The sequence below is a fragment of the Pimephales promelas genome, chromosome 4, assembly GCF_988280905.1.
Source record: "Pimephales promelas chromosome 4, fPimPro1.hap1.1, whole genome shotgun sequence".
NCBI lineage: Eukaryota > Metazoa > Chordata > Actinopteri > Cypriniformes > Leuciscidae > Pimephales > Pimephales promelas.
Window position 1 is genome coordinate 45,415,716 of NC_142772.1, and position 13,501 is coordinate 45,429,216.

Here is a 13,501-nt window from a genome sequence, read left to right on the forward strand (position 1 = left end):
TTTGGAAAATCTCATATTTCACCCCTAAGTCAAAAGAAAAGATATATATATATATATATATTAGGGCTGTGCAAAAGTTAATTGTGATTAATCGCATCCAAAATAAAAGTCTGTGTTTACATAATATATTTGTGTGTGCTGTATATAATTATTTTTTATATATAAATACACACACATGCATGTATATATTTAAGAAAATATGTTATTAATATATAAAATATTTATATTTATATAATATAGATTATGTATTTATAAATATATACAGAATTTAAGTGCAAATAATTCTTAAATATATACATGCATGCATAGGTATTTATATATACAAAATAATTATATACAGCACACACAAATATATTATGTAAACACAGACTTTTATTTTGGATGCGATTAATCGCAATTAACTTTTGCACAGCCCTAATATATATATACATATGAAGAGTTCAGATGCAAAAGCCTCTAAGTGCCATTTGAAATTTTCTTCTAGAATGATCATTTTTATCAAGCTTGTATATTTAAGTTCAGTAATTTCACTTAAATTGCAATGAGGATTACCTATTAATTGTCATTTAAGTGAAATTACTGAACTTGAATATATAAGCTTGATAAAAATGACCATTTTAGAAGAAAATTTCAAATGGCACTTAGAGGCTTTTGCATCTGAACTCTTCATATGTATATGTGTGAGTGTGTGCATGTGTGTGTACCTGATTGTCCCTACGTTGTGAGGACCAAATGATCCCACAAGGATAGTACTACCAGTAATTTCTTGAACTAGTGAGGCTTTTTTTTTTTTTGGTTCCCATGAGAAAAATCTTACTAAGTGATTTTTTTTTAATGTAAAAACTGCAGAAAGTTTTTTTTTTCTTCTTTGTGGTGTGTAGGTTTAGGAGTATGGGATATAGTATGCCATTTGTACAGTATAAAATTAGTCAATGGAAAGTCCTCATAATTATAGAAATACCTACGGAAGTGTATTGCATTCACTTGAAGAAAAAAATCTACTCTGTTTTTCTGAATTAAAGAGTTAATTATCTCAGAATTACTAGATATTTTTTCATGGAAAAAAGTTTTTGCTCTGTTTTTCGAGATAATCAAGCCATTAATTCTGAAAAACAGAGCAAAAAAAAAATTGCCATGAGAAATGATCTTGTAATTCTGAGATAATTAACTTGTTAATTCAGAAAAACAGAGCAAAAACTTTTTCCATGAAAAATGATCTCGTAATTCTGAGATGATTAACTCATTATTTCAGAAAAACAGAGCAAAACCTTTTTTCCATGAATTATTATCTCATAATTCTGAGATAATTAACTCGTCAATTCCGAAAAACAGAGCAAATCTTTTTTTCCATGAATAATTATCGGGTAATTCTGAGAATTTACTTGTTAATTCCGAAAAACAGAGCAAAACTTTTTTTCATGAATAATTATCTTGTAATTCTGAGATAATTAACTCATTATTTCAGAAAAACAGAGCAAAAACTTTTTTTCCATGAATAATTATCTTGTAATTCTGAGATAATTAACTCATTATTTCAGAAAAACAGAGCAAAAACTTTTTTTCCATGAATTATTATCTTGTAATTCTGAGATAATTAACTTGTTAATTCCAATAAAGAGAGCAAAACTTTTTCCATGAAAAATGATTTGTAATTCTGAGATAATTAACTCGTTAATTCCGAAAAACAGAGCAAAAACTTTTTTTCCGTGAAAAATTATCTCGTAATTCTGAGATAATTAACTAATTAATTCAGAAAAACAGAGTGGATTTTTTTCTTCAAGTGAATGCAATATGCTTCTGTAAATACCTGTGTGTGTGTGTGTGTGTGTACAGGTGTTTATATGATGTATGACAAAATTTTGTATAACAACATTACACTGGTATAACAACGTAAATGTGGTTTATGAGGACATTTCCTGAGTTCTCATAATTAAAATGGCTTAAAAACATTAACCAATGTTTTTTTATGTAAAAATGCAGTTTTCTGTGATGGGTTTAGAGCTGGGATAGAACATACAGTTTGTGCAGTATAAAAACCATTATGCCTATGGAATGTCCTCATATAACGACAGGTGTGTGTATGTGTGCGCGTGTGCATAAAAATATATTTTCTAATATATAATATTTTGACTTAATTTATTTTTAAAATGATATGTAATTATATTTTTCATAAAATGAAGAAAATTAGGCCTTCATTTTTAGGACCATAAATAATTCTCATAATAGTTTTACAATTACTGTATTAGAGTACTTTTATACAATATAAAAAAAAATCAATGTACAATTAAGACTTTTCTTCTGGTTGTGGGGTGAAATATGACTGCCATATTACAGACAGGTTTTGTGAATTCATAACAGTTCACACGAATCCGATCGTCCATGATTGATGCAAAGCAAGAAACTTGTCTATACTCTCTCCTCGTCTGCTTTGCTGCAGAATTCGGTCTCTGCTATACGTTCTGTTCCTGCACTGTAAAACAAAATATTTTCATGATTTGTAATCACATTTTTTTCTTTTGTCAAATCAACTTAAATAATTTATGTAGTTCAGATATTATAATATTTTGAGTTTCTGATGATAACTCAATTTTTCCATTTCAATGAACTTAAAATTTTAAGGCAACCAGGTTACTTCATTTTTTTAAGTTAAACCAACAATATTTTTTTACAGTGTGCTATTCTTCATCGGTCGTTGTTTCTTCGCGTTCGCATGTGGTTTGGCAACCAAATTCTACAATCTATAATCATATTTTTTAACACGATATGAAATGAAAGCATACCTGTACCTGTGTATCACTACCTCACATTGCATTGTGGACTGTGTGTTCCAGGTAGACTGTTTTTTTTTGTTGTTGTTTTTTTTAGATTGGACAGTGTCAGAGCAGCATTGTGTCGCTGACATGCACGTGTACTAATAAGTGATGTGTTCAATTCAATCAGCAAAGTATTGTTTAAATGACTATGCTGCTTTGCAAAGGACCCAGAATGTCCTTTTGTAATTAGAAAACACTTGTTTTTATGCAAATACGTTTTTAATATGATTTTTAATATGTACAGATTAAATTTCGTATTGCTGACTTTATCAGAAAACAACAGTCTGGTAATGAATTGCTCACGCCAAACGTAGTGCTCAATGGGCCATGTTGACAAAGGACATCTCCGAGTCAATTGCACGGTTGTATAATGTAATGGAAATGGGAAGATTTGGGGCCGGTTGCATAAACCGTTCAGACTAGTCGGTCACCACATTTTGTTTCTTTAAGACTGTTTCAAGTCAGTTATATAAATGTAGATTGGTCTAATTTGATATTAGAATGTAAGGCTGTCCCTTAACTCAATGCTAGTTGGACATACCAGTACTCAAAGGAGTAGTTCACTTTTAAAAAAAAAAATCTGCTGATAATTTACTCACCCCCATGTCACCCAAGATGTCCATGTATTTCTTTCTTCGGTCGAAAAGAAATTAAGGTTTTTGATGAAAACATTCCAGGATTTTTCTCCATATAATGGACTTCATTGGGGAGGGGACCAAACGGTTCAAGGTCCAAATGAGAATTTTAACGGGCTTCAAACGACACCAGACGATGAATAAGGGTCTTATCGAACTCGTTCATCAAAATGAACAAATCTTTTTTCGAGTCATTTTCTTCATTTCGTTCGTTGAATGAACCAAATGACTCGGAAAAAAGATTCGTTCATTTTGATGAACGAGTTCGAACAGGAGAGTCACGAACGCGCATCACAGAACAGAGCAAGGCGAGCATTTGTGCTTATAAACTCTTAAACTTTTTCTATTTATTTTTGAAATGAGCGATCGTTTCGCTAGATAAGACCCTTATTCATCGTCTGGTGTCGTTTAAAGCCCTTTGAAGCTGCACTGAAACTCTCATTTGGACCTTGAACCGTTTGGTCCCCAATGAAGTCCATTATATGGAGAAAATCCTGGAATGTTTTCATCAAAAACCTTAATTTCTTTTCAACTGAAGAAAGAAAGATATGGATATCTCGGGTGACATGGGAGTGAGTAAATTATCAGCACAAGTTTTTTTTTTTTTTTTTTTTTTTAAGTGAACTACTCCTTTAAGACACAGTCTCAACATAAGGGCTATGTCAATGCAACCGGCCCCTGATCCTGAAGCTGTGCACTTGGAGATGCTTTGTTCATACAGGCCCTAAACTGCACCACATTGCTTTATAGTCACAAATGTAACCCTTCTGAGGTCGCTCAAAGTTCAGCTGATGAATGTATGTCCTTTCTCTATACTGTTGTTGCTCTGAGACTTATAAATGCACTGTAAACCCCTGGGCTTTACCCTCAGCTAGTTTAACCACTCCAACATGGCTTTCTCATCAAACTTTCCTGTTACTTTCCATATAAATATTAAATTATATTATCAACTGTATTTTTGATCTTTTTAGAAGGAAAAAAAATAAAGTTAATAGTTAAATACACCAAGTATTTTTGGTTCTTTGTTGTATATTAAACTAAATATAAGAATTATTGTTTAAAGCCCACACAATATTTATGTCATAATGATTTAAATTGCATGCAAAACTTATTCTTAATTCTTAAATAAGTTCATTTCATTGTGGAAAGCATTCATATTTTACATCAAAACCTTCTGCTAAATGAATACATGTAAATGTACTATGGTTTTGGTAGACTAGGAACACTTAAGAAGCATCTTAATGAATATATCATTAAGAATGTGTAATATCATTTAATGTTCTATGTATGTGAATTATGTAATAATTTAATGTTTTGCATTATGGTAATTATAATGAAGTATAATGCAAATATTACACACTTTAAGTGATGCTAAAATTTGGATATATGGTATCAATATTGTTTGATACAGTATTTGGTACTTGCATTTATCACCCCAACTTATAGCCTATTGTTTTCAATCACTTATGCTTGCACTATATTCATACATCAGTAGATGAAATCTTCTGCTAACTGAATATATTTAAAAGTATATGGTAAAACAACACTTCAAAAGTGCCACAAAAGTACAATGGTAGGCCTACTGTGTCATAATAGTAAGGTATATTTTAAAGTAGCCTTACCATCTGACTCCACAACAAACCATGACATCGCAATACTTTTTTTAAAAGTAAAGGTTTAATACCAAAAATTATGTTTTAGAATATGGTTTCTTCAAGGGAGTTCCATGGTATTCTGGGAAGTACCTTGTAGTAGGGCAGGCATACCATAAATACAATAGCACATGAATTTCAATCCCCATACATCACCGAGTGTGCCATTGTTTTGCCACCACAGGATTGTAGACTTATTCTAAACATCTTATGTTTACACGTCAATTAACTTTGATGGATGAATAGAATACATTGCACTTCAAAACCTACAATTCACTGCCTTCCAACCATCTTAGTCACGCAAATTTCAGATATGAATGACGGACAGACCTCCCAAACTAGTGGAGAGTTTGAAAGCATCTCGTGCGCGTGACGTCACCGCCCACGTCAGCACCTTGCGGAAATACCGCTGCGAGATGACGGGTCGATGATCGGAACCAGTACTAGAGATGTTTTCATACTCCAATAGAGAGTTTCAAATCTAAATTTTCGCATCATTATCTAGTCACGCCACTAGTTGAGCTAGTGCACTTGATCTCCCATCCGGTGCCGGTTCCGGTTAATAGGCGCAACGGGAAAAAGAGGGACAAAATGTCCCTGTTCCAGTCAGCGCTCGATTTCCTGGCCGGGCCCGGCGGATCCGTCGGTGCCGCAAGCCGGGATCAGAACGACTTCGTCGGGCAGGTGGTTGAGCTCGGAGAGCTGAAGCTCCGGATCAAACGAGTCATTGCGGAAGGTAAAAGAATCATTCAAAATAGCATCAGGCTAGTCATGCTAACCTGGGTTTATGTTACTAACATGTATTTTTTTATTTAAAACAGCTGTGAATTTGACTGTATAATGTGCATAATGTATTGTTATTCACACTTATAAACATTGACCTTGAGTGTATATGTGTTTATTTGGGAATTTAGCGTAATGACAAATGACTTAAACTCGCTGGCTAAGTTGTTAGCAAGTCACTTGTGATGCACCTGACATGAACCCATATATTTCATATGCTAGTCTGTATGTTCTTGAGCCATTCAGACATAACGTTATGCATACACACTTTCAATAACACATCTATATTAATTGCCATGCCAACAATAGATCATATTTATGTGCTATATGTTGTTCTGTAATGTTATATTTTAACTGCTCATATATATTTATGTGTGTGTGTCTCTTTGTGTAGACTGCACCATGGTATATACATGCTACTCTGTGGTGATTCAAAGAGTCCTTTGATATATGTTCATAATTGCATGACCTGAGTGTCATTTGTTTTGTTAGTTGTCTATGATAGTACCATGATATCTCTATTTAGTACTGTGACGCATTGAAATTTACAATGGTAGTGAATTTCACAAATTTACATCATATTCAAAGTACTATGGTACCTTTTCCAATCATGTGTGTAAGATGACACATTTTAGAAGAATGCTGTTCTCTTCCGCATCTGTTTGTGCGTGAAAGACACCTACATGCAAAATGATGTCAAAAAGCCCACCTTTTCAAGTGTGTTTCTATTGTCGTAAACATTAAACTAATGTCGAGCGAAAAAATGAGTGCATATCATTATATTTGGTCTTAAAGTGGCAGCAGCTCAATATTCCTGCTGCTATTCCATTAATGTTAATCATTCAAACACTATAAAGAGAACATCACTTTTATAGCTTTAACAAAGATTCATTATATTTACGCAGTGAATTTATAGTTTACATTTGATTATACAATTTCTGTACCTGAATACTGTTAGAGTTACCTGAAAACATAAAGCACTTCTCTTTCATCTATGCTTATTTATTACTTGCTCTGCAGATCCACTCCCCTACAAAATCACCCCAATTATTGCATAATGATGAATTCTTTCCAAATAGAGCTGTTCAAGTCATCTGGTGAAATTGTTTTCATATTGCAGGAAAACAAGATATTGCAATGTCCGTTGTTTTCAATATCGTGCGGCCCTAACGTATATAAGCTTTTCATAATGTAAGTCTTTATTGTGTAAGAACTGTATAAAAGTATACAATATCGTTCAATGGTTTGGGACTGGTTGCTCTCCAAGGCTGCATTTATTTGATAAAATACAGTAAAGCAGCAATTTTGTAAAATATTATTACAGTATTTTATATTATATTTGAATTCCTGTGATCAAAATACATTTTCAGCATCATCTCTCCAGTCTTCAGTGTCACATAATCCTTTAGAAATCATTATAAATAGAAATCGTTATGCTTTTTTGATGAATAATAGAAGGTCTGTTTTGACAAGGAAATCATTGTAAGAGGACAAGTAAAAGTGTATCTTTGTAAAAGTGCAAATTGCACTACATTATTTGATATATGTTCATATTTTTTATTGATTGCTGGGTATTTTGCTCAGACCATTTGAAATCTGTTGGATTGTATGTCCATAAAGACTCGTATAACTGGCTCAGGTGTGTTGACATCTACAGGCCTTGAGTGGAAACAGAGGGCATTCTGGGTAAACAGGAATGATTTACATGGTGGTGGTGAGGCGTAGTGGTTCGAGGTCCAAGCTGGTAAACTGAAAGTTGGACTGTGTGTGTGTGTGTGTAATGACTCCACTGCCTGTTGCTTTGGATGAAAGCATCATTTTTAATGACTCAGTATTGTTCTATATTCATTGCACCACAATGTTCTTTGTATCATATGACATTTCTGGACCGTAATGTTGGCGGGAATTTGTTTCCAGAAATGGCTTTCTTTTAAAAACTAAATGTTTGGGCTCACTATAAGCTACTTCTTGTTTACCTGAGGTGTATTTGCTCTACATCTGTTAGTGTGTTTTGCACCGTTCCTTTGCAAATGCGTGGTGCGTGTGAATGTCAGTCCACTGTAAGATGAAACTCGAAAGCTTCTTTTGATTCGTGCAGCCTGACTGGGGTATTCATTTACCCGTTGCCATGGTTACGGGTCGTTTTGGTCACTCGAGGGTTGTTTCACAAGTGTTCATAAATACCTGTCATTGTCACTTTTGTTCATGTAAAGACACACACACACACACACACACACACACACACCTGTGTGTGTTGTTGGCCTGATACAGTCAGTCAACATCTGTTCACGGAGACATATTTTTAATGTTTTATTATTGTTCAGTTTAATAATCAGTCGGGTATATTCTCATATTTCTTTACGTTCCAGAAATCTTGCAAGAAATCTTGTTAAACATTTTTTTTTTATTTTTATGTCTTCATGCATAAATTAATTGAAAGCCCTTTTTACTTTAATACATGTTCCTGGTCATTAATGCATGCATCTTTATATCCTCATCAGGGACTCGCACCCTTTTTAGTCAGCTAAACATATTTACCTAAAATATTTACTTGAAGTACCCTCTGAATTTTTTTATCTAATATTTAATTAATTTATAGACACATTTCGATGTGTCTTTATTCTTGGTTCTCTGATGTCAGTTAATGTTTGCATTATTATTAGGGATGCACCGATATGAAAATTTTGGCCGATACCGGTAATTCTTTATATTTGAAAGCCGATAACCGATATATCGGCCGATAAACTTAAATCCAAATTTGTATCTAATTTTGAGAGCCTGATTACAAAAACAAAAGTCTCAAAATTAAATCCATGTCCCAAGCGCACAATTATAGTGATGTTCTCATTATAGTGTTGTATAGCTGATATGGCAGATTTGCGTTCCACATGTTGTCCCGAACCAGATTTTCATTTTTTTTAAGAGATTTCAATCATATTTCAAGAAATTCAAAAACATAAACAGCTCTCAACAAGTGTCTCAGCTGAAGGGAATAATACATTATTTATCGGCTTTAATATATCGGCCAAATTTTCTTACCAGGCCGATAACGATAACATAAAAAATGAACATATATCGGCCGATACCGATATGCTGGCCGATATATCGTGCATCCCTAATTATTATGCAGGGAAATAAATACGATACTCTATTTTTTTTTTCAGTAAGTTTCGTTTGAATTTTTTTTGTGGTCACTCTTTATTTTGGGAACACATTCACTATTAACTACGCATTTTCCCTCAATAAACTCCTAATTTACTGCTTATTAATAATAATATGGTAGTTGTTAAGTTTAGGTATTATAGGAATATATAAAATATGATCATGCAGAAAAAGGCATTATTAATATGTGCTTTATAAATTACTAATAAACTGCACAGATATCCTTGTAATTTGCATGCTAATAAATAAGCAACTAGTTAATAGTGAAAATTAGTCCCCAAACTAAAGTGTTACTAAAGTTATTTATTCTAATTTTACTTTTAAATAAATGTTGCTTTTCATCAACCCGTGTAAGCTATTGGTTAATGTATTAGGAAGATGATAACCCTATAATAAATATAGTTTGATTCACACTTTCCTGCTTTTACTTATTTACACTTTTCAGTAATTCATACATATATTGTGATTAAATGTTGTGTCTAAGGATAAATGGCAAAAGTGTCGCAAATTTCCATTTGAAATTGAAACACACCACTTTGTCATAATTTTTATTGTTTGCTAACATTATTTCTTGTTTTATCCGTTCTAACTAGTTATATTTTTACACTTTAGCCATATAATGTCAATTAGGTGTTTTTAAATTCATTTATAGTATTTTCTCCACAGCACTGACTCTTGGTGAAATGTGTAAAATGGTTGCTTGCGCTATGCAGAGATAACGATCCTATCCGTGTTTCATTAATGTTGTGTCATAGCTGCAGTCGTAATGAGTTCATTCTTTCTGTCTGTTGAATAATGACTGCTGAAGGCAGACTTTCTTTCTGTGTGTTACATGTACTCTATAGACGTAAAGGAATGAGTCAGTGTTCCAGAGGATTTTATAACGTGTCAATTACTGACTCATGTACTACACAAAACAAAGTTTCTTTTTAATAGACTGCTTCTAGAGCAGAGTGTGTTTTCTGAAATCAGCTGTCTCACGTCTGGTTCATGCCAAGTCAGCACGAAACTGAATCTCCATAAATCTTAGGGGTGTAACGATACCCTCATGTTATGATTTGATGCATATCACGATACTGAACTCACGATATGATATTGCAATACTCCAAGACATATGATAAAAGGTTAACAAAAAATGTACTGTTGATTAAAATGCTAACTTTGATATTACATTGTGGGTTTAAATTAATAGGCTTGTAACCCAAGGACAATGGGGACACCAGAATAACAATATTCATGATTCTGAAGCTCTGACTAGTCACTGACTAGATAAAATAATGTTGGCTACTTTTTACTGGAAACATAAGACAATCAACATTATATATAGTAGTTCAATGTAGTACTGACACTAAAACTCTGAAAACTAGAATTTTTCTTCTCACACAGTAATTTTTATTTTTTGGGGTAAATATCCATGATACATATTGTTAGTATCCACGATACGTGTTGTTGCATTTTTTTGTATTGCGACCATAATAAATGTCCTTCAGATTGGTGAACCTAAAATAAACTGTTCCCTCTCTTTATAGGTGGCTTTGCGTTTGTGTATGAAGCCCAGGATTTGGGCAGCAGTAAGGACTACGCTCTCAAGGTATGATGACCTCTTCACACAAAATGTTAACGCTCAGAGTGTTTCAGATACTCTCAGTACAATCAATACTGACCGCCATTATCTGTGCTAATGAAGTGAAATGTGCTCTACATAACTGAATGAATGAACGTCTTCAAAGAGCAATATTCACCCCCTTTTTAAAAATCTTTGTGCATTTTCATCCATATACGATCATATCACTGTTGTTTTGTAAACTTGAACTATTAAAAATAAAATCTTTGGTAATTGAAATAAAGCTGAAATAAAATATAATAAATATTAGACTTCAACTTAACATTTATAATTTTGGTTAATTTAAAATAAGATTAATTAAAGCTAAATATTTATATTAAAATGGAGAAGAAAAAAAAGAACATTACAAATAATAATAACGAAGTTACTGAAATGTTTAAATATTTAATTTAAATGCAATTCAAAATATGAATAAATACTATAATGGTGTATAAATAATAGTGAAATAATGTGTCCATATAAGAACTCTTAAAACATCCATTCATCTCAAGTACTTAAACTCATAATGCGCGAGACGGGCCTAGAATAAATCAAAGCTTACATAACATACACACAAAATGTGGAAATTCACTTTAGACTCATTTATTTGACCTGATATTTTAAGCATTTTGGAAATTTTTTCTTTGTAATTTTGCCTTTTTATCAACAGGTTTATAAAATATGTTGTTAAAAGTACTTTTTTATTTGTGTGTTTGTGTGCAGAGACTTCTCTCCAATGAAGAGGAAAAGAACAAAGCCATCATTCAGGAAGTCTGCTTCATGGTAATAATTAAACGTTTTTAATCCTTAAATGCATAAATATCCTGGTCTTTAGCGACCCGGATCTATATCTAACACAGATAACTCTCTGACTTTTGATATTTTAAATTACAAAAGACTAAAATAAAACATATTTCAATACCTTTTGTTACTTTGAAGGGTTCATTTTGTTGTGTAAAATGTTGATGCATCATTTCCCCAGTACGTTCAGCATTCGGCTCTTATTCTCTCTCAACCATATTCTTAAAACTATTGTTTTCTATGTCAAAATCAATATTTTGACAGCTTCTTCTCAGATCCACCATCAAGTGTAATTATGAGTGAAATGTAACGTCATTATTGTGTTTCAGAAATTGCCACCTTGAGTTGTAAAGGTGAATTGGACTTTGAATGATTGTTGCACAGATAAAATATACCTACACTATTACATTCCTTGGGTTGCTAGTGATCCTTTACACTTTTTACAAAAACTTAATTAGAAAACGGACATTCTTTTATGATTTTTCTTGTTGTACTGTATATGATGAATAGATTGAGGAATACTAAGATGTCTAACTTTTAAAAAACAAATGAGGAGGGTGGTAGTGAGTGAATAACGTCCCGGGTCGATAAAGACTTTTAATTTAACAAGTTAACTACGTTATATTACACAATGTCCTAACTAGGCACAGTTTTTTCATGCCTAGTTATGTCGCTGGCCAAAGCATCTCTTTGAAGCAGAAAAGAAAAGAAAAGAAGAAAGAGCATTACCCAGTAAATTAAAACCTTTCTAAAGCTACGTCCATGTGTTCTGTGTAGAAAAAGCTGTCCGGTCACCCCAACGTCGTGCAATTCTGCTCCGCTGCGTCCATCTGTAAAGAAGAGTCGGACACGGGCCAGGCTGAGTTCCTCATCCTCACAGAGCTCTGTAGAGGTACTAGTACAGCATCGCAAACACTCTCTGCTCAGAAAAACACCTTAAAGGAGTAGTTCACTTTAAAAAAAAAAAAATGTGCTGATAATTTACTCACCCCCATGTCATCCAAGATGTCCATGTCTTGCTTTCTTCAGTTGAAAAGAAATTAAGGTTTTTGATGAAAACATTCCAGGATTTCTCCATATAATGGACTTCAATGGGAACCAAACGGTTCAAGGTCCAAATGAGAGTTTCAGTGCAGCTTCAAAGGACTTTAAACAACACCAGATGATGAATAAGGCTCTTATCTAGCGAAACAATCTCTCAATTAAAAAATAAACAAAAAAGTTTGAGTTTTATAAGGACAAATGCTCCCCTTGCTCTGTTCTGTGATGTGCGTTTGTGTTGTGAATGAATCAAAATGAACTAATCTTTTTCCGAGTCATTTGGTTCATTTAACAAACGAAATGACTCAAAAAAAGATTTGTTCATTTTGATGAACGAGTTCGAACAGGAGAGTCACGAACGCACATCATAGAACAGAGCAAGGCAAGCATTTGTGCTTATAAAACTTAAACTTTTTTATTTATTTTTTAAATGAATGATCGTTTCGCTAGATAAGACCCTTATTCATCGTCTGGTGACGTTTAAAGCCCTTTGAAGCTGCACTGAAACTCTCATTTGGACCTTGAACCGTTTGGTTCCCAATAAAGTCCATTATATGGAGAAAAATCCTGGAATGTTTTCATCAAAATCCTTAAATTTTTTTTCGACTGAAGAAAGAAAGACATGGACATCTTGGATGACATGGGGGTGAGTAAATTATCAGCAAAAGTTTTAAAAACTACTCCTTTACTGGAAAATTAATTTATAAATCAAATAAAAAGAAAATAAATTAAAAAAAGGGGAAAAAGAAATTATTGTAATAATTTATTTTAAATATAAAAATATTTATAATATAAATAAAAATTGCAATATATATATATATATATATATATATATATAACTTTTTAAAGAAATTGAAAACTGAAAGTATTTTCTGCATTTCTCCTGTTCTCTAGTTGTCTAATAAGCCTGGCATTGTATATAACGAATATTGTTGGCTCTTTGACGCATTGCTTTTGTTCCTCTTTTGCAAAGCGCCTGTTAAATACCTAAATGTTAATATAAGAAGATCA

At 32.8% G+C, this 13,501-nt stretch overlaps 1 protein-coding gene across 4 annotated transcripts in view; it reads left to right on the forward strand.

The window, feature by feature from the left end:
• Nucleotides 1-5,478: 5,478 nt before the first annotated feature.
• Nucleotides 5,479-13,501, forward strand: part of gak (cyclin G associated kinase) — a 45,275-nt gene continuing 37,252 nt past the window's right edge. For 3 of the 4 annotated variants that reach the window (XM_089130575.1, XM_089130576.1, XM_089130577.1), the window contains exons 1-4: nt 5,479-5,836; nt 10,575-10,636; nt 11,372-11,431; nt 12,227-12,341. In XM_089130575.1, the coding sequence (XP_088986701.1) occupies nt 5,692-5,836; nt 10,575-10,636; nt 11,372-11,431; nt 12,227-12,341 (382 nt within the window). In that variant the 5' untranslated portion in view covers nt 5,479-5,691. The remainder of the gene's footprint in view (nt 5,837-10,574; nt 10,637-11,371; nt 11,432-12,226; nt 12,342-13,501) is intronic. The other variant, XM_039659600.2, reaches the window with a different exon arrangement.